This window comes from Tinamus guttatus, unplaced genomic scaffold, assembly GCF_059628265.1.
Source record: "Tinamus guttatus ecotype Peru unplaced genomic scaffold, ASM5962826v1 Tinamus_guttatus_pri_ptg000665l, whole genome shotgun sequence".
Taxonomy (NCBI): Eukaryota; Metazoa; Chordata; class Aves; order Tinamiformes; family Tinamidae; genus Tinamus; species Tinamus guttatus.
Genome location: NW_028289199.1, coordinates 103284 through 128678, shown reverse-complemented (window position 1 = coordinate 128678; position 25395 = coordinate 103284). Strand labels below are relative to the sequence as shown.

The 25395-nt window shown below is 57.5% G+C and overlaps 1 protein-coding gene and 1 pseudogene across 1 annotated transcript; one reads left to right on the top strand and one right to left on the bottom strand.

Annotated features, from left to right (window-relative positions):
• The first annotated feature begins 23 nt into the window (after window positions 1-23).
• On the top strand, window positions 24-23607 carry LOC148591945 (rac GTPase-activating protein 1-like; annotated as a pseudogene).
• LOC148591946 (SUN domain-containing protein 3-like) lies at window positions 9576-16900 on the bottom strand. The gene is made up of 8 exons (XM_088536399.1): window positions 16892-16900; window positions 12364-12404; window positions 11988-12147; window positions 11516-11600; window positions 11248-11360; window positions 10403-10570; window positions 9973-10062; window positions 9576-9728 (listed from the first exon to the last, which is right to left on the bottom strand). The coding sequence occupies exons 1-8, from the start codon at window positions 16898-16900 to the stop codon at window positions 9576-9578; spliced, it is 819 nt and encodes a 272-aa protein (XP_088392525.1).
• Window positions 23608-25395: the final 1788 nt, after the last annotated feature.

Sequence of the window (25395 nt, the reverse complement as noted above, 5' to 3'; positions counted from 1 at the left end):
GTGGCACAAGCAGCACCTCATACATGAGGAGCCTCTTCTGCCTCCTGAGGGCCCTCATTGTCCGGCTTCGCAGCTGCTGGTGGGGTTGCAACTGATGTTCTCATCCCACCTTGTTCTGCTACCTGCGTGAAGGGCCTCGGGATACAACTTTTGGAGGGCAGCTTTGAGGGAGAGGGAGAGGCGATAGATCCCGTGATCTCCAAGATGGGAAGCTGGGAATGCCAGGGCGGGTCAGTTAGGGGGAGCACAGCCTGCCTCCTGCCTTCCATGGGTTCAGGCAGTATGAAAGAGTGGAGTACATAGGAGCATTAGGGCTAGAGGTGCCTCCCTGCTTCAGAAACTTTTGGGATGGAATGTTTGTGCAGAAATATCCATGGACTGGTGCATTTTCTCCTGCCTCAGGAGCACAGGGCTTCCTCAGGGCATGGGGCTGTGGCTGCCATGTGTCCGCATTCCCCAGGCTCTTATGTTCGGAGGGTGCTCCAGAGGTCGGGGCCACATCCTCCTTTTGCTCTGGATGCAGCTCCAGCTCTGCTAGGCAAGCTCTCGCCTCTTGGTGTGGGAGGAGGAAATGTGGCTGCGGGGACCATTAGAAACCTCCTTAGTAGAAGTGACTCTTGATATGGTGGCTTGCAGTTGGCGTTTACTGCTGGGGCTTGCTCCTCGCCAAGACCAAGTGCCAAGAGTAAGCACTACTGGTACGTGCCTCTTGTTGTGGGAAAGAAAAGTGTGCTGAAGGCCGTAGAGCCTCCAACTCCAAATCCAGGCCTCCAACTAGACTCGGCACCACTGATCACCACCCTCTGAGCTCTGCCATCCAGCCAGTTCCTAATCCACCTCACTGTGCACTCATCTATCCCACACTTCTGGAGCTTGCCCCCGAGGATGTTGTGAGGGACGGTGTCAAAAGCCTTGGTGAAGTCGAGATAGACGACATCCACCGCTCTCCCCTCATCTATCCAGCCGGTCATTTCATCATAGAAGGCTATCAGATTAGTCAAGCAAGATTTCCCCTTGGTGAATCCATGTTGACTAGTCTTGAGCACCTTCTTGTCCTCCATGTGCCCAGAGACAACAGCCAGTATGAGCCGTTCCATCACTTTTCCGGGGACAGAGGTGAGGCTCACTGGCCTGTAGTTGCCTGGGTCCCCCTTCTTGCCTTTTTGGAAGACTGGCGTGACATTGGCCTTCTTCCAGTCTTAAGATCTCACAACCAGAGGCAGCTCTGTGGCTTGATAAGGCAGCAGACGAGAGGTCTTGGGCAGCAGACGAGAGGCCTTGGGCAGGAGGTGCCTTTGCTCTTGCCTTAGCTCCTGGAGCCTGCAAGTGCTCCAGGAGGAAATGGGCTGCCCCAAGACACTGGCTGCTGAGAGGCCTCACTGCTCTGCCTTGCTCCAGAGTGCTGGAAAGCAGCAGCCCCTGCTGCCTCTGCCTCCCAGGGAAGGCTCCCGTGGGAAGTGCCCACGCTGCTCGTGGGACTTGCTCTCACGGAGGGCCTTTGTGTTGCAGGAGAAGGCCGGCGTGCCTGAAGCTGAGCTCTCAGCTCTCAGGTCAGAGCGCTTCCTTGGCCCGCACCTGCTTGAATGGAGAAACAGGCAGGGCTGCATGCTGCCGCCTGTGCTCAGAGTGCAAGGGAAGCCTTTGTTAATGCGAGAGAGGCAAGGGGATGGGGACAAGAAGGTGGCAGCGTGCTTGCGAGTGCATTGGGGAGCTGCCTGCAGGGGCTGCACAGCTGCTGCACAAGACCCGCTTTCCCTTTGTCTTTAGCAACACGTTGGGGTTGCTCAAGGAGAAAACGAGAGAGCGGGAGCTTCTAGAAAAGCAGGTGACTCGCCTGCATGAAGAGATAGGGCACGAACATGAGGCCATCCTGCGCTCCGTGGAAGACGTCTTGGAGGAGAGGGAGATGGCCACTGAGAAGAGAGAGGGAAAGAGGCTGTCATTCGATGCCAGGCCTTGCTCTCCTTTGGAGGCTCCCCGCTGCTGCTTGCTCTTGGCCCTTTCAGAGTGACTGTGCCCTCTTGCTGCCCGTGGCAAAGGTGGCTCTCAGGGCTCCTTGGGGCAGCGGGGAGCTGAGCGAGGTCTGCACTGCGGCTCTGGAGACTGCTGTTCTCCTGCCCTGCCCCCTTGACTCGTCACAAAGCGCTCACCAAAAGCTGTGGCACCATTCCCCACCGGGAGCTGCCCTAGGCAGACGCCCTGCGCGGCTGCCCTTGGCTCGCACTTAGTGTTCATGCAGGCGTGCCCATTGAGGAGCTGCTCTCATGCTCTGTGTTCATTTCCATCTCTACCCTTGCAATGTTTTCGTCAGGCCCTTCTCGCTTTGACCCGGGCAGCTCTTGAGCACATAGGGGCCAAGTATCTTGAGATGGCTGACTGGGCTCTGAAAAGCACAGGTAAGCCTTTTGAAAGTGTGCGGGCACTGGGCTGCTGTATGGCCCTCCCCAAAAGGATGCGTAGGTGGGCTTGCAGCCTCAGAGATCCCTGCTAGCTCACTGCTTCTCCTAGTTCTTGGAGTGTCCTAGGCAGCTGCTTTGCGTATGCATTTCAGGGGCCACCATCGATAGAGCCCGCACATCGGAGACTTACAGCGGGCGAGACTCTGAATCTTGCTGGCTTTGTCGGGTCTTCTTCACCCTGGCCAGTCCTCCGGACACCATTTTGCAGGTAACAGCGTGGAGAGCATGCAGGACATCCCAGGCAGTTCCTTGTTTCTAGCCGGGGCACCAAGGCCAAGCACCTCCCTTCACAGCCCCAGGCTCACTGAGTCCTACTGCACTGCCCCTCTTCCTGACCACCACGTGCCCTTGGCCACAGCACTCCCGCCTGGGAGGAGACAGGGCTGAAGCCAACAGCAGCAAGCTGCCCACAAGCGTTGGTGGCATTTTTCTGGGGACCTGGTCCTTGACATCTGCATTTTGCTACCTCTACTCAAGGGCCCCCTTTTTGAGAGGGAGAAGTTGAGGAGGGCCTGCTGGGGTCTGTCCCCTTGAAGGAAGTGTGGGGGCTCATATGGGCCCTTGAGGGGGGCTCCTATGGGCCTTGCCACTGCCTCAGGCTTTGAAGGCTCTGGCGTGGTCTCCACTAGGGAGCCCTGTGCTCTCTCTCAGTGGCGTGCAAAATGAGAGCGTCTTTTGGGAAGGCACTCGCTCTGAGATGTTTCCTACTGAGGGTTTTGGTCTGCTGAGCACAGGTGGCCAGTGTCCTCCTTCCCCTTTGCGCTCCTTGTGTGCCTCTCCATGCACCCTGTGAACTGCCCTGTGAGACCACTGGGCAGGGGCGGCTGGGCCCGCGGGGCGGGAGGCTCTGACACTGCTGGGGCCAGGCCCGTGCTCTGGCCTTGCCCTGAGTCTTCGGCTCCCCAAGGGTCGTTTGGCTGCACTGAGGCCAGTGGGAGGCCACGGGGACACTCAGGGAGGCTGCTCGGGGGCTGTCGCACCCTTGGGGGAGGCTGGGGCAGTGCCAGGTGGCAGGAGCTGCATGGCACAACTGAGCCGCCACATTTCCTCCGAGAGGAGAGATTCCACCAGGCTTGAGGGCCTGCAGGAGGTTCTGCCCTTGCCTCCGTGGCTTGAAAGACTCGCCCCCTGTGGCCACATTCCCCTCCCTCCAGAAAGGGAGCTTTGGTGGGTAGGTGGGAAAAAGCAGGTGCCAAGCACAGGCGTCCCCAAAGATGCCACCAATGCCTGTGGGCCGATTGCCGCTACTTCAAGACAAGGAATGATCTCCCGAACATGCCCTCTTGTGGCTGTAGATGTTTGAGCCCGGTTTTTGGGAGCACAGCGTGGAGATGGCTGGGTTGCCTGATGCCATGGGCAGCGTCTTGCGGCCCCAGGGCAGGGCAGTGTCCTCTGGGCCTTGTGCTCCAGCCCCTGCCCACAGCTGCCCCGTGGCTCTGGGGTTCTCCCGCTGTGCCTGGCAGCTCTGGGCAATGGCCAGGCAGGGTCTTCTCTCTGTGCAGCCGGGCTCTGCCCCAAGGGAGGCCTCTGTGAAGGCCTGAAGACCCCATGGGGGCAAGGGGCAGTATCGGGGAGACCTCGTGCTCTGGGCCTGCACGTGCTGGGGAGCTGTGGTGTTTGCTTACAGAACCTCTCTTTTCTCCTGGCTCAGCTGGTCCATCGGGGCTGCCATTATGCCACAAACCTGTACTCGATAGAGGTTTGGGTGCTCCCCCAGCTTCTCCACCCTGGTCCCATTTACACCCTCCAAAAGAGAACGTGGCATGTGCTTGAGGATGGAGAGAGGCGCTTAGTGTCCAGGTGGAACCCAGATGGATCCCATGTGGTGAGAACTCTCAGGGTGCTCTGTCCAAGCCAGTGCCTCTGGGATTGGGAGCATGACCCCTTGTAGGACCTCTGCTGCCCAGCGGTCCCAGGCTTTTCCTGGAGCTGGCACATACAGACCCTTTCTGTTCAGTGCCCTGTTGCTGGGCGTGAGTTTTTGCCTCCTGTTTTATGCCGGACAAGGAATAGAGCACAGACACACCCTCATCTCCTCCCAGAGAGCACTCAGACACTTTCTGAAGAAGTGGCAATTCTTCAGGTGTCTTCTCACCAGTGCTCTGGACCTGCACACAGTTCCCAGTGGGTTAGTGCTCTGCTTCCAAGTCCACTCAGCTGCTCTCAGCATGTGCAAGTGACAGATGCATTAAAAGAGTAGAGCACAAGTGGTGTCTTTGAAAGCAAGTCCCTGGCACAGGCAGTGAGGGCTCAAAGGAACACATTGGAGGGGTCCAAAGGAACACAGTGGTTGCTGCCCATCGGCTGATGCTTTTCAATAATTCAGAGTGGCACAAGCAGCACCTCATACATGAGGAGCCTTTTCTGCCTCCTGAGGGCCCTCATTGTCCAGCCTTGCAGCTGCTGGTGGGGTTGCAACTGATGTTCTCATCCCACCTTGTTCTGCTACCTGCGTGAAGGGCCTCGAGATACAACTTTTGGAGGGCAGCTTTGAGGGAGAGGGAGAGGCGATAGATCCCGTGATCTCCAAGATGGGAAGCTGGGAATGCCAGGGCGGGTCAGTTAGGGGGAGCACAGCCTGCCTCCTGCCTTCCATGGGTTCAGGCAGTATGAAAGAGTGGAGTACATAGGAGCATTAGGGCTAGAGGTGCCTCCCTGCTTCAAAAGCTTTTGGGATGGAATGTTTGTGCAGAAACATCCATGGGCTGGTGCATTTTCTCCTGCCTCAGGAGCACAGGGCTTCCTGAGGGCATGGGGCTGTGGCTGCCATGTGTCCGCATTCCCCAGGCTCTTATGTGCGGAGGGTGCTCCAGAGGTCGGGGCCACATCCTCCTTTTGCTCTGGATGCAGCTCCAGCTCTGCAAGCCAAGCTCTCGCCTCTTGGTGCAGGAGGAGGAAATGTGGCTGCGGGGACCATTAGAAACCTCCTTAGTAGAACTGACTCTTGATATGGTGGCTTGCAGTTGGCGTTTACTGCTGGGGCTTGCTCCTCGCCAAGACCAAGTGCCAAGAGGACGGGCTACTGGTACGTGCCTCTTGTTGTGGGAAAGAAAAGTGTGCTGAAGGCCGTAGAGCCTCCAACTCCAAATCCAGGCCTCCAACTAGACTCGGCACCACTGATCACCACCCTCTGAGCTCTGCCATCCAGCCAGTTCCTAATCCACCTCACTGTGCACTCATCTATCCCACACTTGCGGAGCTTGCCCAGGAGGATGTTGTGAGGGATGGTGTCGGAAGCCTTGGTGAAGTCGAGATAGATGACATCCACCGCTCTCCCCTCATCTATCCAGCCGGTCATTCCATCATAGAAGGCTATCAGATTAGTCAAGCAAGATTTCCCCTTGGTGAATCCATGCTGACTAGTCTTGAGCACCTTCTTGTCCTCCATGTGCCCAGAGACAACAGCCAGTATGAGCCATTCCATCACTTTTCCGGGGATGGAGGTGAGACTGACTGGCCTGTAGTTGCCTGTGTCCTTCTTGTTGCCTTTTTGGAAGACTGGCGTGACATTGGCCTTCTTCCAGTCCTAAGATCTCACAACCAGAGGCAGCTCTGTGGCTTGATAAGGCAGCAGACGAGAGGTCTTGGGCAGCCGACGAGAGGCCTTGGGCAGGAGGTGCCTTTGCTCTTGCCTTAGCTCCTGGAGCCTGCAAATGCTCCAGGAGGAAATGGGCTGCCCCAAGACACAGGCTGCTGAGAGGCCTCACTCCTCTGCCCTGCTCCAAAGTGCTGGAAAGCAGCAGCCACTGCTGCCTCTGCCTCCTAGGGAAGGCTCCCGTGGGAAGTGCCCACGCTGCTCGTGGGACTTGCTCTCACGGAGGGCCTTTGTGTTGCAGGAGAAGGCCGGCGTGCCTGAAGCTGAGCTCTCAGCTCTCAGGTCAGAACGGTTTCTTTTCCTGCACCTGCGTGAATGGAAAAACAGGCAGGGCTGCAGGGTGCCACCTCTGCTCAGAGTGCAAGGGAAGCCTTTGTTAATGTGGGCACGAATATGAGGCCATCCTGCGCTCCGTGGAAGACGTCCTGGCCCCTGGAGTTCAATTCCTGAGGCAAGCTGCACAAGCTACGCATGCTGAGCACATGAAGAGAGAGGCAGGAGGGCAGCTGGTGCTCTGCAAAGCATGACTCTGCTCTTCCAGGCAGTCTGAGGGCACTTGTTCGCTTCTTTCAAGTCAGTCAGCAGCTTGTTTCAAGTGCAGCATGAGGAAGCAAAAAGCCTCTTGGAAAGGTATCCCCCACAGCTCCTGTTATCCCTCAGCACAGGGATGTGGCACCTTCACTCTGCAGGCGCAGCGAGCCTGCCTCCCGCCTCAGTCCCGCTAAGAGCCGGTTGCGCTTGCACCACTCCTGATAAAAGTTGTTGTCTGCCGGAGGGGAAGGACGGCTCTTGTCTGGCATGCAGAGGTTTGGACACTCATTGACAGCCCCAGCTCCTCGGCAGGACACAGGGGCAGCCAAGGGTGTCACCCTCCCCATCAGCCCTGCATTGGGAGCAGCAATGGCACAAGCAAATAGAGGCCACTCACCCCATGTGTCCACTGCTCTCATGACCAGCACACCCTTAACTCTGTGTGCAGTCTCTCTGGGCAGCCCCTTCCCCAGGAAAGACCACGAGTCCTGGCGCTGGGGCACGTCAGGGGAGGTGCCGCCTACCCCGAGCTCACACACATAGGGAGAGGTTTTTCATATCTTCCCCAGCACAAGCACACCATTGCTCCTCTGCTATTATTGCAGACGTCCCTGCTCCCCAGAGCCTTTCCCACCTCTGTGTGCCCATGCTAGGCTGGCCAGCTGTTCATGCAACCCTCCTGTGTGCTGCCCACAGGGCCCCACGCTGGTAGTGCTGCTCTGCGGAGCAGTGGGCTGAGAGGCCACAAGGTGACTCCTCACTGGCCACAGTGGTCAGGGCACACAGGGACATCAATTTTTAAGGTTCTTTCCAGAGCCATGGCAGCTCTGGTTAATGACACTGCAACTCTTTTTGCAGCTTCATCCGCTTTCCAATTTCCTCTGGTTACATTGGTTTGTCCAGGCTCATATGCCTTGCAGGGCATCACTCTTATCTTGAGGTTTATTAACAGCCTCAAGTAGCACCATTAATCTCTTTTGCTGCATTTATGGAGTATCCTTGAGAAGATAACAATCCCCTTTCCTTCCAAATTGCCCAAGTGCGTGTACTACCCCAAAGGTATATTTCAAGTCAAGATAGATATTGGTCCACTTTCCTTCTCCTAACTTCAGAGCCTGTGTTAAAGCAATAAGTTCAGCTTTCTGAGCTGATGTATTTACTGTCAATGCTTTTGCCTCTATTTCTTCTAGGGAGACAATCACACAACCGATCTTCTCTTCTGTTTTCAACCAAACAGCTTCCATCAGTCAAGAACTCCCAGGCTGGATTTTGGAAAGGAGGATCTCTCAGGTCTGAACACCCGGAGCACATGTGTCCAATACTTGCTCATGTACCCTGTAACAAGGTAACAGTAGGCTTTGTACCTTGCCACATACCCTGTTCTTTTGACAAAACATTACCAAAGAGTAGGGTGATGGTTAAAGCCTTGAGGGAGCACGGTCCAGGACAGATGCATCCTGCTGTGGGCCTTTCTTATTAAAAGGAAAAAACTTACAACTGTGTTCTTCCCAAATGATACAAAAGAAAGTGTCTTTTAAATCCAATAGTATAAAAGAGGCTTTACACAATTATTGTTCTTAAGAGTAGAAGGCTTAGGTACAACTGGATATACATCAACCACTCTTTAAACGAGAGCCCTTCGAGCTCATCCTCTGATTGTCTTTGTTGTAAAGACTTTGCCCCCGGCTTTAATTCTACTCTTATTGGTGAAATACCACTGGACAGAACCCTCCAGCTAGCCTCGGCATTGTTGATCACAACCCTCAGAGCTCTGCCATCCAGCCAGTCCTTGATCCACCCACATGGACCTTGAACCAGCCAGTCCTTGAACCACACTTCTGGAGCTTCCCAGATTCCCTATAAAGATGTATGGGAGACAATGGGAATGAGGAGCTTACTGAAGACCTGCTTTACAAACACGTTCTCCTGCTTGCTTCTGTGACTTTCATCACTGCAGTCAGCAGCTCCAGCAATGGGCAGATCTCCTGTCCTGTCTCCCTTAAGCTTTACCTAAAGAAAGGCCAAGGAGCAATCGAGACCCCTTCCCCTCCACGGGTCCGCGGGATTTCAGGCAGCCGTCCCCCCAGCACCTCCAAATCCTCCTTCCAGATAGCGTATCGGAGGAGACCCACATGTAAAGCTGGTGACGAACAAGCCAGAGCATTGCAAATGCTGAGCGAGGGCAGTACCTGTGCAGAGGATAAAGATGTTGCTCGCAAGGGCCCTTGTCCCCGAGTCGCAAGGCAGACAAGCCGCAGCTTCTTTGCAAGCAGCCTGCATGGGGCAAGGGCTTCCCAGTGTGCTTTCTGCCAGTGGGGGGACTGCGCACGCCTGGGCTCTGCAGGCATCATGCACACAGCCAAGGGGGCTCCCAGCACTTGCCCTCACAGCCACGGTCATAAGCTTGTTCCCAGAGGACTGGGAACTGACCTCTGTTAGCAAATGATCATGGTAGCCCAGTGCTGGGCAGAGCTGCAGCAGCTTCATGTCCCTGCTACTGCTGAGGGTAAATATGTGCTTGCTCTGCCCTCAACAACCCTAGGAAGCCAAGGCAGGGGCAGCAGTGCAGAAGCCGCAGGAATGCTGCTCTCAACAACAGCACATGGCTGTGCTCAACCACGGCACATGGCAAGCTCCAGACTCTCACACACTCTAAGTCTCTGCCCTGTTGCCTGCACCAAAGAGAAGAGCCGTCCTTCCCCTCCGGCAGACAGCTCCTTTTATCAGGAGTGGTGCAAGCGCAACTGGCTCTTAGCGGCACTGAGGTGGGAGGCAGGCTGGCTGCGCCTGCAGAGTGAAGGTGCCACATCCCTGTGCTGAGGGATCACAGGAGCTGTGGGGGATACCTTTCCAAGAGCCTCCTGCCCTCCTGCCTCTCTCTTCATGTGCTCAGCATGCGTAGCTTGTGCAGCTTGCCTCAGGAATTGAACTCCAGGGGCCACGCATAACACCAATGTGAACTGACACACGACTGACTCCTTTATTTTGGTTCACAGGACCTCTCTGCTCTCCTGGCTCAGCTGGAACCTCTGAGCTGCCATTATCCCATGAACCTGCAGTCGGTAAAGGCAGGTGTACTCGCGCTTCCCCCAGTTGCTCTGCACCTGGAATTTGATGAACTGGAAGGCTCTGGGAAGCTGCTTCTGTAAAGGAAACGTGGGGAGCCATCATTACTCACTTGTAAAGAACAAGAGCACAGCATAGTGCTGTTCTTTGCCAGAGCTAGCCCTGCTGGGAAGCAAAAAGTATCCCTGGGCCAGGAGGCACCCACAGTTCCCAAGGACGAGCCACCAGGCACAGGACTCTCTGGGTCACACTCTGCTGCCCAAGCCCTTGCAGACAAACTCAGCTCCCTCCTTGCATGGTGCCCACACGCACTCACAGTACCTTGAGGTGGAAGGTCTGAACCGCCTCTTGCTCCACATCATATGCAAAAAGCCCCAGGAGCTCTTCTTCTGGCCCTTCCTCATCCACGCCCTTAAAAGCAACCGACAAGGGCAGCCGGTCACGCTCAAGCAGAGCCAAAGGAGAAGAGCCCGCTCAGTCACCATTGGGAAGCCTGCATTATGTCCCACTCCTCTAGCAACAGCTGGGAATTGTGGCTGTGCATCAGGCGCTATTTTAGCCAGTGCTCCAAGACCCCGACACCCAGAAAGCACAACGCTGGAGAGGCCAAACCGCACCGGAGCTCCCCACATGGCCCATGCAGGACACGCTGCTCTGCAGCAACAAGGCCGCCCTTCTCGGAGAGGAGGCGCCAAGACAACGAGGCCTCCCTTGGCCCTTCCCTCCCGGCAGGTGCAAAGCAGAGACTTACAAAGACGGCAAAATCTTTGGGGGCGCTGCTCACTTCCCCAGATGGAGACACCGCCTTTGAGATGTGCTCCACGGTGACAGCCACTGGCCAGATGTGCTGCGGCAGACGTATGACCACATGGCCCTCCGCTCCTTGGAAAGCCCAGCATTGACCAGGGGAGGTCTTTGGCTGCAAGCAGAAAGCAGCCTCCTTCAGCGACAAGGCCCTCCAAGACCCACAGTGGCACACTGGGGGCTGTGCAAGAAGCGCACACCTGGGGCTGGCATGGTGCATGGAGAGGCACACAAGGAGCGCAAAGGGGAAGGAGGACACTGGCCACCTGTGCTCAGCAGACCAAAACCCTCAGTAGGAAACAACTCAGAGCGAGTGCCTTCCCAAAAGACGCTCTCATTTTGCACGCCACTGAGAGAGAGCACAGGGCTCCCTACTGGAGACCATGCCAGAGCCTTCAAAGCCTGAGGTAGTGGCAAGGCCCATACAAGCCCCCCTCAAGGGCCCATATGAGCCCCCACACTTCCTTCAAGAGGACAGACCCCAGCAGGCCCTACTCAACCTCCCTCTCTCAAAAAGGGGGCCCTCACGTGAAGGGAGCAAAATGCAGCTGCCAAGGACCAGGTCCCCAGAAAAATGCCACCAACACTTGTGGGCAGCTTGCTGCTGTTGGCTTCAGCCCTGTCTCCTCCCAGGCGGGAGTGCTGTGGCCAAGGGCACGTGGTGGTCAGGAAGAGGGGCAGTGCAGTAGGGCTCAGTGAGCCTGGGGCTGTGAAGGGAGGTGCTTGGCCTTGGTGCCGCGGCTAGAAACAAGGAACTGCCTCGGACGTCCTGCATGCTCTCCATGCTGTTACCTGCAAAATGGTGTCCGGAGGATTGGCCAGGGTAAAGACTTGACAAAGCCAGCAAGCTCCAGAGTCTCGCCCACTGTAAGTCTCCGATGTGCGGGCTGAATCGATGGTGGCCCCTGAAATGCACATGCAAAGCAGCTGCCTAGGACACTCCAAGAACTAGGAGAAGCAGTGAGCTAGCCGGGATCTCTGAGGCTGCAAGCCCACCTACGCGTCCTTCTGGGGAGGCCCATACACCAGCCCAGTGCCCGCACACTTTCCAAAGGCCTACCTGTGCTTTTCAGAGCCCAGTCAGCCATCTCAAGATACTTGGCCCCTATGCGCTCAAGAGCTGCCCGGGTCAACGCGAGAAGGGCCTGAGGAAAACATTGCAAGGGCAGAGATGGAAATGAACACAGAGAATGAGAGCAGCTGCTCCTCAATGGGCACGCCTGCATGAACACTAAGTGCGAGCCAAGGGCAGCCGCGCAGTGCGTCTGCCTAGGGCAGCTCCCGGTGGGGAATGGTGCCACAGCTTTTGGTGAGCGCTTTGTGACGAGTCAAGGGGGCAGGGCAGGAGAACAGCAGTCTCCAGAGCCGCAGTGCAGACCTCGCTCAGCTCCCCGCTGCCCCAAGGAGCCCTGAGAGCCACCTTTGCCACGGGCAGCAAGAGGGCACAGTCACTCTGAAAGGGCCAAGAGCAAGCAGCAGCGGGGAGCCTCCAAACGAGAGCAAGGCCTGGCATCAAATGACAGCCTCTTTACCTCTCTCTTCTCAGTGGCCATCTCCCTCTCCTCCAAGACGTCTTCCACGGAGCGCAGGATGGCCTCTTGTTCGTGCCTTATCTCTTCATGCAGGCGAGTCACCTGCTTTTCTAGAAGCTCCCGCTCTCTCGTTTTCTCCTTGAGCAACCCCAACGTGTTGCTAAAGACAAAGGGAAAGCGGGTCTTGTGCAGCAGCTGTGCAGCCCCTGCAGGCAGCTCCCCAATGCACTCGCAAGCACGCTGCCCCCTTTTGTCCCCATCCCCTTCCCTCTCTCGCATTAACAAAGGCTTCCCTTGCAGTCTGAGCACAGGCGGCAGCCTGCAGCCCTGCCTGTTTTTCCATTCAAAGCGCTGCGGGCCAAGGAAGCACTCTTACCTGAGAGCTGAGAGCTCAGCTTCAGGCACGCCGGCCTTCTCCTGAAACACAAAGACCCTCCGTGAGAGCAAGTCCCACGAGCAGCGTGGGCACTTACCACGGGAGCCTTCCCTGGGAGGCAGAGGCAGCAGGGGCTGCTGCTTTCCAGCACTCTGGAGCAAGGCAGAGCAGTGAGGCCTCTCAGCAGCCTGTGTCTTGGGGCAGCCCATTTCCTCCTGGAGCACTTGCAGGCTCCAGGAGCTAAGGCAAGAGCAAAGGCACCTCCTGCCCAAGGCCTCTCGTCTGCTGCCTATCAAGCTACAGAGCTGGCTCCAGTGGGGAGATCTTGGCCTCACAGCTCATTCAACAGCTATGCAGGCACAATGACAAGCACAAGCATCTCCACAAGTCCCTCTCCCGCGCTGATCTCTGTGAGGACAAGTCCTGCAAAGCTGCACCACATTCCGAACTTTTGTAGAGGGGGCAGGAGCTCCGCTCTTCGGCCTTCTCCACACTTTTCTTTCCCACAACAAGAGGCACGTACCAGCAGCACTCCCTCTTTGCACTTCGTCTTGGCGAGGAGCAAGCCCCAGCAGTAAACGCCAACTGCAAGCCACCATATCAAGAGTCAGTTCTACTAAGGAGGTTTCTAATGGTCCCCGCAGCCACATTTCCTCCTCCCACACCAAGGGGCGAGAGCTAGGCTTGCAGAGCTGGAGCTGCATCCAGAGCAAAAGGAGGATGTGGCCCCGACCTCTGGAGCACCCTCCGCACATAAGAGCCTGGGGAATGCAGACACATGGCAGCCACAGCCCCACACCCTAGGAAACCCTGTGCTACTGAGGCAGAGAAAATGCACCAGCCCATGGATATTTCTGCACAAACATTCCATCCCAAGAGCTTCTGAAGCAGGGAGGCACCTCTAGCCATAATGCTCCTATGCACTCCACTCTTTCATACTGCCTGAACCCATGGAAGGCAGGAGGCAGGCTGTGCTCCCCCTAACTGACCCGCCCTGGCATTCCCAGCTTCCCATCTTGGAGATCACAGGATCTACCGCCTCTCCCTCCCCCTCAAAGCTGCCCTCCAGCATGCCTGGGCAGCTCCAAAACATGGTTGGTCAGCACTGCTCACCAGCAAACACTGGGGCCAGCAGGAGAAGGACCTTGATGAGCCTTCTGCCACCCCGAGGTGAGGAGATGCATGGCCTGCAGGAGAAGGAATGCAGGTGTTCTCCCAGCCTAAAGCTGAGCTTTGGTGTCCCGCTCTAGTGCCTGGGGGCTCCACTTCCGTCAGGTTTCCCAGTGCGGCAGGACGGAGAAGCCCCGCGGCCTTCAGGAAGCTCTGCGGTGGAGCAGCCCTCCCTGTGCACGCTGAGGCAGATGAAGACCTCTGGCTTGCACACACACAGTCCCTGCCAGGTGTCGTGTTCTGGCCCGACACAGTGTGGTGCCCCTGGGCTCTCCCAAGGAGAACGGGCTGTGCCTGGTGCCCTGAAAGGCTCTGCTGGGCTGCCTGGCTCCCCAGGCTGGAGGGCAGTGCTGCCCACAGCCCAGTGCTCAGGAGCGCTCTGGCCCCACCAAGGACGCTGCCAGGAGGCACACAGGGCTTCTGCTCTTCTCCCTCCCTGCTCTTTGGGCCCCATTGCACCCACCGGACCAGACCGGCTGGCATCTCTGCTCTGCTCCAGGAAAGCTTCCAGCAAGAGAGAAAAGGTCGCTGATCTGCAAAGACACCAACGTCTCTTCCCAAGCACTTGCTGGCCTCTGCAAACCTGTTCACTCGCAGAGCTACAGCCCTCTGCGCACTGGCCTTTTATGTAGGGCAGCTGAGGATGAGGTCACAAGAGCCAAGTGCTGTGAGGGCAGGGGCCACCTGTGATGACCTGCGCAGAGGGGCCTTAGCGCAGAGTGAGGCCGCAGTCTGTGGCCTCTGTGTGGCTCTGCTGCAGCCTCTGCAGTCCCCTCTCAGCCTTCTCTTCTCCAGGCTGAACAGGCCCAGCCCTCTCCGTCTTTCTCTTTCCTCATAGGGCAGATGTTCCAGGCCTCTAATCATCCTCGTAGCCCTGTGCTGGACTCTCTCCAGCAGCTCCACATCCCTCTTGTCCTGTGGGGCCCAGAACTGGACACAATACTCCAGATGTGGCCTCACCAAGGCTGAGTAGAGGGGCAGGATCCCCTCCCTCGACCTGCTGGAGACGCTCTTCTTAATGCACCCCAGGATCCCATTGGCCTTCTTGGCCACAAGGGCACACTGCTGCCTCATGGTCACCTTGTTGTCCACCATGACACCCAGGTCCCTCTCTGCAGAGCTGCTCTCCACAAGGTCGGTCCCCAGCCTGTAGTGGTGTCTGGGGTTATTCCTCCCCAGGTGCAGGATCTTGCACTTGGCTTTGTTGAATTGCATGAGGTTTTTCACCACGCACTCGTCCAGTCTGTCCAGGTGCCTCTGGATGGCAGCGCAGCCCTCTGGGGTATCGGCTACTCCTCCCAGTTCGGTATCATCAGCAAACTTGCTGAGGGAGCACTCTGTGCCTTCATCCAGGTCATTGATGAATAAATTGAACAGGACTGGACCAAGGACTGACCCCTGAGGGACACCACTAGCCACAGGCCTCCAACTAGATTCTGCACTGCTGATCACCACCCTCTGAGCTCTGCCATCCAGCCAGTTCCTAACCCACCTCACTGTCCACTCATCTATCCCACACTTCCAGAGCTTACCCAGGAGGATGTTGTGAGGGATGGTGTCAAAAGCCTTGGTGAAGTCGAGATAGATGACATCCACCGCTCTCCCCTCATCTATCCAGCTGGTCGTTACATCATAGAAGGCTATCAGATTAGTCAAGCAAGATTTCCCCTTGGTGAATCCATGCTGACTACTCTTGAGCACCTCCTTGTCCTCCATGTGCCTGGAGACAACAGCCAGTATGAGCCGTTCCATCACTTTTCCGGGGACGGAGGTGAGACTGACTGGCCTGTAGTTGCCTGGCTCCTCCTTCTTGCCTTTTTTGAAGACTGCCGTGACATTGGCCTTCTTCCAGTCTTCCGGCACCTCCCCACATCTCCAGGATCTTTCAAAGATGATGGAGAGCGGCTTAGCTATGGCATCTGCCAGCTCACGCAGCACTCTGGGGTGCATCCCATCAGGGCCCTTGGATTTGTGGGTGTCAAGGTTCCTTAGGTGCTCTCTGACCCAATCTTCCTCTACCCAGGGCAAGTCTTCCTCTCCCCCGGCTTCTTCTCTTGTCCCTAGGGCCTGGGGCCCTAAAGCGCTGCCCCTGGTAAACACCGAAGCAAAGTAGGCATTCAGCAACTCTGCTTTTTTGTGTTATTTGTAACCAGGGTGCCCATCTCGTCCACCAGCGGACCCAGCCGGCTAGGCTGGCCGCCTGTTCATGCAACCCTCCTGTGTGCTGCCCACAGGGCCCCACGCTGGTAGTGCTGCTCTGCGGTGCAGTGGGCTGAGAGGCCACAAGGTGACTCCTCTATGACCAAGGTGGTCAGGGCACACCCAGCTGGCCCAGCGTCAATGCACCTGGCAACACCCTGGCCAGGCTCTGTGGCTGTGGAGGACGAACGGAGCAATCAGCGGGCATTTCACATTGCTCAGGATGTGTTCGGCGGTGCCATTACACCCATCCCACTGCCTCTCCTGAGAGTGCGGAGCCCTCATTTGGTGCATTCCTAGGTTTGGTCCTTTAGTTTTGGGTGACGACATTTGGTTTAAGGAGTGTTCACTCATTCATCCCTGGCAAACACTACCCATGGAGAAGCCCTCCGCTCCTCCGGTGACTCCTTACTCCCTTCCTGAAGCATGGGCATATTTCCTCAGCCTTATATCATGTGGGACAGCCCCAGCAGAAACCTCTTGATCACTCCCTCTCTCCAGAGCCACTGGGCATCTCTAACTGAGGGCTCAGCACAAGAGAGATCTGGAACTTCTAGAGAGGGTCCAGTGCGGAGCAACAATGATGGTTTAAGGGATTGGAGCATCTGTTGTACGAGGAAAGACTACTAAGTGATCGAGGCCTGTTTACCCTCTAGAAAAGACTGAGAGGAGATCTGATCAATATGTATAAAAACCTGAGGGGAGAATGTAAAGAAGATGGGGACAAACTCTTCTCGGTGGCCAGGGACAGGACAAGGGGTAATGGATATAAATGAAAACACAGGAAGTTCCATCTCCATGTGAGGAAGAACTTCTTTCTTGGGAGGGTGTCAGAGCCCTGGAACAGGCTGCCCAGAGAGGCTGTGGAGTTTCCTTCTCTGGAGATCTTCAAACCTGCCTGGATGCCACCCTGTGCCACGTGCCCTGGGTGTCCCTGCTGGGGCAGGGGGGTTGGACTAGGTGATCTCTGGAGGTGCCTTCCAACACCAGCCATTCTGTGATTCTGTGAGGCCAGCCCTGTCCTCATGCCAGTTTACCATCTGTGCCCTTCCTCCCAGCACTGCAGAGGGAAAAGGAGGTGACTAACTGATGCACACATCCCCCAGTAGATTATGTCCACTCCATATGTGAAAGGACTCTTTAACATTCAGAAACCCACTTTGCTCATGTTTGCAAAATGATCATTGGAGCAATCGGATGAAAAAGTTTTGCACTTATACCTCCCTCAGGTGACAACCACATTCACAAGTTCCTCTAAGAATGAAACTGGACTGAGCTGGGGCAGAGGAGTTCACTTTCACAGTAAAGATTTCCGAATTCTTTTCTCTCTGCCCTGAGAGAGATGGAGAAAATGATGGAGAGAGCAACATGGTTTGCGAGTCGCTTGGTGAGCACAGCAAGGAGAGAAATGCTCTGGAGAAGCTGTGCTTTCCAAGAGGACAGCATGCACCTTGACAGCACAGAGAAGCAGTCAGGGCTCCTAAAGATGGTTCTCCTGAAAGGAGAGTCAGCTCATTCCCCAGCCTGGTCAGAAGGGGACCGTGGCTGCTCATTGCCATGAAGACAGCACCATGCAGGACACTCGGGGCTGGTGTCTTTTTTACAACTGAACACCACCAACAGGGCTGAGAGCAACCTCAGCGTGTGTCTTCAGGCCAGTTTCAGCCTACAGACAAGACTAACATCATCGTCTTGACCTTGTGAGGCTTTGTCTGACCTGCTCCTTAGAATGTGCAAGCAGAGAGACACCCCCGGACAGGGAGCTGCCTGTGTGAGGCTTCTGGAAAGCAGGAAGGAGCACACACAGGATGGGATGGGATCTATGAGCACCAACCAGGAAAATATATTGCGACAGAGAAACAGCTCTCAGCAGGGACCGCTCCAGGCAGCAGAGACGGGCGAGCCACGAGAGGGAACTTCTCCCAGGGCCATTATGGGCATATGGAGCTGAGCAAGTCCTGGTCAGTCCCTGCAGTGCCAGCAGCATAGTTCTCCCTGCACAAACCTCCCAGTAGCAGGGGACCATCCAGAGGCATCCCCATGTTTGCACGTGCTAAGGAGCAGGCCAGAGAAACGCTGACGCAGCAGCCAAGGGGAAGCTGGTGCTATCTATGGACGAAGGGATGGATGAAGAGACCCAGCTGAACTCATGAACTTCTTTGTCCCTTGTGCTCCCTCTTCCTGGGAAATGTGCACTGGAATAAATTGCCATTGCACACACGGTGTTCTTGGCTCTTGGGGACGGGTTTCACTATTATCAGTCTCTGTCCCACTGAAGGCAGCTCTGAAGGGCAGTGGAAGGGAAGAAAAGCAGCAGGTCTTGCCGACCCCGCGGCTGCTCCCCCGCGCCCAGCACGGCCCCCACAGGGCAGCCGGGAGCACAACGGGCACCTGCGGCCGGGCCTCGCACTGCTCGGGCACATGGGGGAGCTGCCCCGAGGCGCCGCCATCCCCGCGCTGCTGCCCACAACATGGCGCCCACCGCTGGCGGGGGAGCATAGGGAGGGCAAGGGCGAGAAGGGGAGAGGCTGCGCACGGCTCACACAGGGCAGCGCTGTTGCCATGGCATCGCCCTAGTGCTGCCCTCCTATTGGCCGGCAAGGGCAGGAGGGGGCCTTCAGCCAGCCAATGGGGGCACAGCAGGTGCCCACGGCAGCCTGGGGCCCAGGGGAGTCGCCCTGCGAGGCCACCGCACCATCATAGAAGGCTATCAGATTAGTCAAGCAAGATTTCCCTTTGGTGAATCCATGCTGACTAGTCTTGAGCACCTTCTTGTCCTCCATGTGCCCAGAGACAACAGCCAGTATGAGCCATTCCATCACTTATCCGGGGATGGAGGTGAGGCTCACTGGATGTAGTTGCCTGGGTCCCCCTTCTTGCCTTTTTGGAAGACTGGCGTGACATTGGCCTTCTTCCAGTCCTAAGATCTCCCCACCAGAGGCAGCTCTGTGGCTTGATAAGGCAGCAGACGAGAGGTCTTGGGCAGCAGACGAGAGGCCTTGGGCAGGAGGTGCCTTTGCTCTTGCCTTAGCTCCTGGAGCCTGCAAGTGCTCCAGGAGGAAATGGGCTGCCCCAAGACACAGGCTGCTGAGAGGCCTCACTCCTCTGCCCTGCTCCAAAGTGCTGGAAAGCAGCAGCCACTGCTGCCTCTGCCTCCTAGGGAAGGCTCTCGTGGGAAGTGCCCACGCTGCTCGTGGGACTTGCTCTCACGGAGGGCCTTTGTGTTTCAGGAGAAGGCCGGCGTGCCTGAAGCTGAGCTCTCAGATCTCAGGTCAGAGTGCTTCCTTGGCCCGCACCTGCTTGAATGGAAAAATAGGCAGGGCTGCATGCTGCCGCCTGTGCTCCGAGTGCAAGGGAAGCCTTTGTTAAGGTGGGCACGAACAAGAGGCCATCCTGCGCTCCGTGGAAGACGTCTTGGAGGAGAGGGAGATGGCCACTGAGAAGAGAGAGGGAAAGAGGCTGTCATTTGATGCCAGGCCTTGCTCTCGTTTGGAGGCTCCCCGCTGCTGCTTGCTCTTGGCCCTTTCAGAGTGACTGTGCCCTCTTGCTGCCCGTGGCAAAGGTGGCTCTCAGGGCTCCTTGGGGCAGCGGGGAGCTGAGCGAGGTCTGCACTGCGGCTCTGGAGACTGCTGTTCTCCTGCCCTGCCCCCTTGACTCGTCACAAAGCGCTCACCAAAAGCTGTGGCACCATTCCCCACCGGGAGCTGCCCTAGGCAGACGCACTGCGCGGCTGCCCTTGGCTCGCACTTAGTGTTCATGCAGGCGTGCCCATTGAGGAGCTGCTCTCATTCTCTGTGTTCATTTCCATCTCTGCCCTTGCAATGTTTTCCTCAGGCCCTTCTCGCGTTGACCCGGGCAGCTCTTGAGCGCATAGGGGCCAAGTATCTTGAGATGGCTGACTGGGCTCTGAAAAGCACAGGTAGGCCTTTGGAAAGTGTGCGGGCACTGGGTTGGTGTATGGGCCTCCCCAGAAGGACGCGTAGGTGGGCTTGCAGCCTCAGAGATCCCGGCTAGCTCACTGCTTCTCCTAGCTCTTGGAGTGTCCTAGGCAGCTGCTTTGCATGTGCATTTCAGGGGCCACCATCGATTCAGCCCACACATCAAAGACTTACAGTGGGCAAGACTCTGAATCTTGCTGGCTTTGTCGAGGCTTCTTTACCCAGGTCCATCTGCTGGACACCATTTTGCAGATAAAAGCATGGAGAGCATGCAGGACGTCCGAGGCAGTTCCTTGTTTCTAGCCGCGGCACCAAGGCCAAGCACCTCCCTTCACAGCCCCAGGCTCACTGAGTCCTACTGCACTGCCCCTCTTCCTGACCACCACGTGCCCTTGGCCACAGCACTCCCGCCTGGGAGGAGACAGGGCTGAAGCCAACAGCAGCAAGCTGCCCACAAGTGTTGGTGGCATTTTTCTGGGGCCCTGGTCCTTGGCAGCTGCATTTTGCTCCCTTCACGTGAGGGCCCCCTTTTTGAGAGAGGGAGGTTGAGGAGGGCCTGCTGGGGTCTGTCCTCTTGAAGGAAGTGTGGGGGCTCATATGAGCCCTTGAGGGGGGCTCGTATGGGCCTTGCCACTACCTCAGGCTTTGAAGGCTCTGGCATGGTCTCCACTAGGGAGCCCTGTGCTCTCTCTCAGTGGCGTGCAAAATGAGAGCGTCTTTTGGGAAGGCACTCGCTCTGAGTTGTTTCCTACTGAGGGTTTTGGTCTGCTGAGCACAGGTGGCCAGTGTCCTCCTTCCCCTTTGCGCTCCTTGTGTGCCTCTCCATGCACCACGCCAGACCCAGGTGTGCGCTTCTTGCACAGCCCCCAGTGTGCCACTGTGGGTCTTGGAGGGCCTTGTCTCTGAAGGAGGCTGCTTTCTGCTTGCAGCCAAAGACCTCCCCTGGTCAATGCTGGGCTTTCCAAGGAGCGGAGGGCCATGTGGTCATACGTCTGCCGCAGCACATCTGGCCAGTGGCTGTCACCGTGGAGCACATCTCAAAGGCGGTGTCTCCATCTGGGGAAGTGAGCAGCGCCCCCAAAGATTTTGCCGTCTTTGTAAGTCTCTGCTTTGCACCTGCCGGGAGGGAAGGGCCAAGGGAGGCCCTCTGTGCTTTGTATTGCTAGGTTATCAAACCAGAGTCATGCGTTCCCTGTGGAAAGCGGATCAAGTTTTGAAAACTGTCTCTAAAATGCAGAGACTGCCGCGTGGTGACTCATCCGGAGTGTCGTGACCGCTGTCCCCTTCCCTGCATCCCCATCCTGACAGGCACTCCTGTCCGAATCGGGGAGGTGAGGCCCCGGCACGCTCGGAACCGGGCACATGCAGCAATGGAACCGCCTGCCTGGTGTTGGTTAGAGCGCGCCTGAGCTCCCGGCTTCCTGCAGGAGAGCTTTCCTTGCTCAGAACCACACAATAAAAACACAAATGACCTGGTAAAAGTATCCTTGAGCAACAAGCGTTTGCTTGAGGGGTGACTTGCAGGAGGGTGTTGAGCTCCGGGCAGGCAACGCTGTGCTGTGCTAATGGGTGTTACGTGTTTCCCCCCTTCCTGGATTGTGAAGAAGCAGCAGGGTTTCTTGAGCCCAGATGCCAGGATGAATTCCTGGGAGAGTTTTCTGTCTTGAAGGCTAAATATCAATTTTATTTTTTCCTCCCTTCTGCCTCCTAGGGGACCTTGATGGACTTTGTCCTTCCTACTCATCCAATGATCCCTTCCATCATAGTGCACTGCGTTAATGAGATCGAACAGCGAGGGCTGCGTGAGGTAAAAGCAGAGTGAGGAGTGACACGGTGCTAATGGAAGGGTCGTGGTGTCAGAGAAACAAATTAACCCAAAGGGTTCTTATTTCTGGTGTGTGCCGTCTGCTCGGGGGGTGGCTGAGCGCTGCGTGCGGAGCGTGGGCTTCCTCGTGGTGCACTGAGCGCTGCTTCTCGCTGCAGACCGGCCTGTACCGCATGTCTGGCTGCGACAAGACGGTGAAGGAGCTGAAGGAGAAGTTCCTCAGGGCGAAGAATGTTCCTTTGCTCAGCAAAGTGGACGACATCCACGCCATCTGCGGCCTCCTGAAGGACTTCCTGCGCAACCTAAAGGAGCCCCTTCTCACCTTCCGCTTAAACAAGACCTTTACGGAAGCTGCAGGTAAGGGGGAGCCAAAGGGCATCTCTAACCCCGGCTTCGGTGGTCACGAGCTCATCTGAGAGTCCGGAGGGCCTCGATGCTCCGTGACACTCTCCTACTCGTGGCCACGCTCGTGATGCCATGTGTGCAAGAAAGGCCTCGTCCCTGCTGCAGGGGAACATGTAGCTCACATGTAGCTCTAGGCACTCTGAATTGCTCCCTCTACAAATCTGCAATGACTGCCCCATTAGGTGCTCCTGGGCCCTGCTTTTAGATCCGTTTTTGCGTTGGGAGCTGCAGTATTTCTGTGGCTCCGTAGCCCCTTGCACAACACCCTGCCAGCACACCAAAGGCTGGCCCAGCCTTGTGCAACCTTTAAAGACTGTGTAGGGAGCAGTGGGGGCAGCAACAACGTCGTGTGCTGCACCTCAAAGCATTAACCATTGAGTAAGAGCTGCTGGACGTGGCCAAGGGCGCTTTTGTGGAAGAGAAAAGAGGCAGGTTTCTGCCCTTGTGCGGGATAGGGAACCGTTGGAATGGCATGTGCTGGACCACCACGTTCCTCGCTCCTCAGGCCAGTGGAGGGGACTGCTCCAGTTGTGCCTCTGCAGCTGCTTTGAGGTCTACTCTGCCTTTTCTTTCAGAAATCTCCGATGATGACAACAGCATCGCTGCTATGTACCAAGCGATCGGGGAGCTCCCTCAGGCCAACAGGGACACCCTGGCTTTCCTCATGACCCATCTGCAGAGGTGAGTGGCCACCGGCGCCTCCTCCGAGAGACGGCAGTTGCCGGTTCTGATCCAAACGCCTCCGTGCTGGCCACGTCTGCCTGGTCAGAGGCTGAACCGGGGTGCCTTGGTGTAAGAGTGAAGAGCACCAACCTTGTGCCCAGTAGCTCAGAGCCCCAACACCAAAATGGACATGGCCAACTTGGCCAAAGTGTTTGGCCCCACAATCGTCGCCCATGCGGTGCCCGACCCCGACCCGCTGATGATCCTGCAGGACACGAAGCGGCAGCCCAAGGTAGGGGGGCAGAGCATGGCCCAGGATGAGTGTCCCCAATCCCTGCTGCGGGGCCGAGCCCTGACGGGGCGGCTCCCGCTGCAGGTGGTGGAGCGGCGGCTGCTGCTGCTGCCCCTGGAGTACTGGAGCCAGTTCGTGGTGGCGGAGCAGGAGAACGTCATCGAGAACACGGCTGCCTTCTCCGCTCCGCAGACGCCCGACTTCGAAGGTAACGGCCGCGCGCTGCTCCCCTGGCTGCGCAGGGGCTGCCATAAAACTAATGGTCTGCAGCGAGCGGTGCTTGGGAAGGGGGAATTAGCCCTTCCCGGGAGCAGAGAACCGAGGAGTCCCCTGCCTGGGGAAAGGCCGCTGGCTCCGCACGGCTGCGCTCACTCTCTGCCTCTCTGCAGTGAGCATCTTGGGGCCCCTCACCACCCCCGAGCAGCAGCTCTCCAAGACGCCCTCGTCCAGCTCCCTCTCCCAGAGGGTCCGCTCGACCTTCGGCAGAACCACCCCTAGGTAGGTGGCTCGCTCCGCAGCCTGGCTCCCACGAGAATCGCTCCTGTTCCCCTGCTGTCTCCCGACGGCGGGAGGGAGGACGCAGGCCCTGGAGAGCCAAATGGGAGCAGAATAGCTGCACCAGGAACCACGCCTCCCTCTTCCCCCTCTAACCCTAATTCTGCTTCTTTTGCACTAGATTTGGGAGCAAAAGCAGCTCCGCCACCCCCCTCGCCCGCCAAGGCCCTTTCTTTGCCTCGCCGGTGCTGAAGTGAAGCGGACCCGGATCTGCAGCCTCGCTTTTAACTTTGCACCCCACGATGCACGGGTAGAATCAAACCCCCCGCCTCGTGCCGTCTCCTCTGCTTTTAACTCTTACCCGAGGCTTTACGGGGCTCTTCTCTGCACTGTAGTCTAGTAGTGTGTTTCGAAGGCTCTACCATAATGATATTAGTGAAGAAAAACCACCCAGGCCTTGTTCCCTCCTTTAACTGCTTTTATTGAGCTGCCTCCTCTACACCAGCCTCGTGCTTGAAGTGCAGTGACTCAGGGAGCACCTTGGTGCTTTCCAGGGCTTGGGGGCACCCAAGGGTGCTCCGGGCTGGGCCTTGCTCCAAAGCAGAGAAGCTCTCGACCCCGGGGGGAGGCCACAGGCCCTGAATGTGGCTGGTTTTTAGTGAAACCTCCCTCCCCTTACAGGCCGAGGGGCGCTGGGTGGTTCAACAGGCCCCGGCTGCTCCCCCGGCAGGATGGGGGCTCCGGCCTGGGGGCGTTTTCGCACCTCGAGGCCCGAGGCCGGCGCGCGGGGCCGGATATGGCACCGGCTCCACCCGCGCTCCTCCCTGCGCGGGGACGCGGGGACCTGCAGCCACCGGCGCCAGCTCGGTGTCCTGCAGCACCGGGATGGCCGAGGGGCCGCGGGAGCCGCGCGGGAAGGAGCCCCTGGCGCGGGGGGCGCCCGGCCGGGCCTGTGCGCGACCCCGGGGCTGCTGCGGGGACGGGAGCCAGGGTGAGTGGGGCAGCTGCTGCAAGGGGGGACCTGTGTGTGCCCATGTGTGTGCACACGTGTGTGTCTGTGTGCACGTGTGTGTGTCCGTGCATGCACATCTGTCTGTGTGCACCTGTGTCCATGCATGTGCACAGCTGTCTGCACGTGTGTGTGCCCATGCATGTGCACGTGTGTGTGCACATCTGTGTGCACCTGTGTGTGCATGTGCACATCTGTGCCCGTGTGCACATCTGTCTGTGCATGTGTGTGTGCATGCACGTGTGTCTGTGCACATCTGTGTGTCCATACGTGTGCCCGTGTGTGTGCATAGCTGTCGGTGTGCACGTGTGTGTCCATGCATGTGTGTCTGTGTGTGTCCATGCATGTGCACATCTGTCTGTGCACGTGTCCATGCATGTGTGTCCATGCATGTGTGTGTGCACATGTGTCCATGCGTGTGCACGTGTGTGTTGATGCATGTGTGTTTGCACATGTGTGTGTCTGTGCAGTCTGTGTGTCCATACGTGTGCGTGTGTGCACATCTGTGTGCATGTGTGTCCGTATGTGTGGACACATCTGTGCACACGTGTGTCCATGCACATTTGTCCATGTGCACGTGTGTGTGTCGGCCCATGGATGGGGCAGGGGAGGCTCTGCAGGGGCTGGGGGGCTGCAGGGTGGGTACCTGTGTGCGAGGGGGCAAGAGCAGCCCTGGGTGAGGGCACACGTGTGCAAAGGTGCATGTGCGAGGGTGTGCACATCTGCACCGTGCATGTGTGTGCGCGAGATGCATGCACCAGCCATGTGCTGGGCTGTGTGTGCACGTGTGTCCCTGTGCTGGGCTGTGTGTGCACACGTGTCCCCGTGCGGGGGTGCCTGTGCACGCATGTCCCCGTGTGGGGGTGCCTGTGCACACGTGTCCCTGTGCAGGGGTGCATGTGCACACATGTCCGTGTGCAGGGGTGCCTGTGCACGCGTGTCCCCGTGCGGGGGTGCCTGTCCCCGCGTGTCCCCGCACCCAGGGGCTCCCCCCACGCCCGGGGTCCCCGCTGAGCCGCTCTCCGCAGGCAGGAAG

Bases quoted from the DNA above. Each gene is read 5' to 3' on its own strand.
- LOC148591946 (XM_088536399.1), bottom strand. The intron at 11,361-11,515 runs GTAGGCCTTTGG...TGTGCATTTCAG, and splicing joins CTGGGCTCTGAAAAGCACAG to GGGCCACCATCGATTCAGCC. The intron at 9,729-9,972 runs GTACTGTGAGTG...TTTCCTTTACAG, and splicing joins TTCAGACCTTCCACCTCAAG to AAGCAGCTTCCCAGAGCCTT.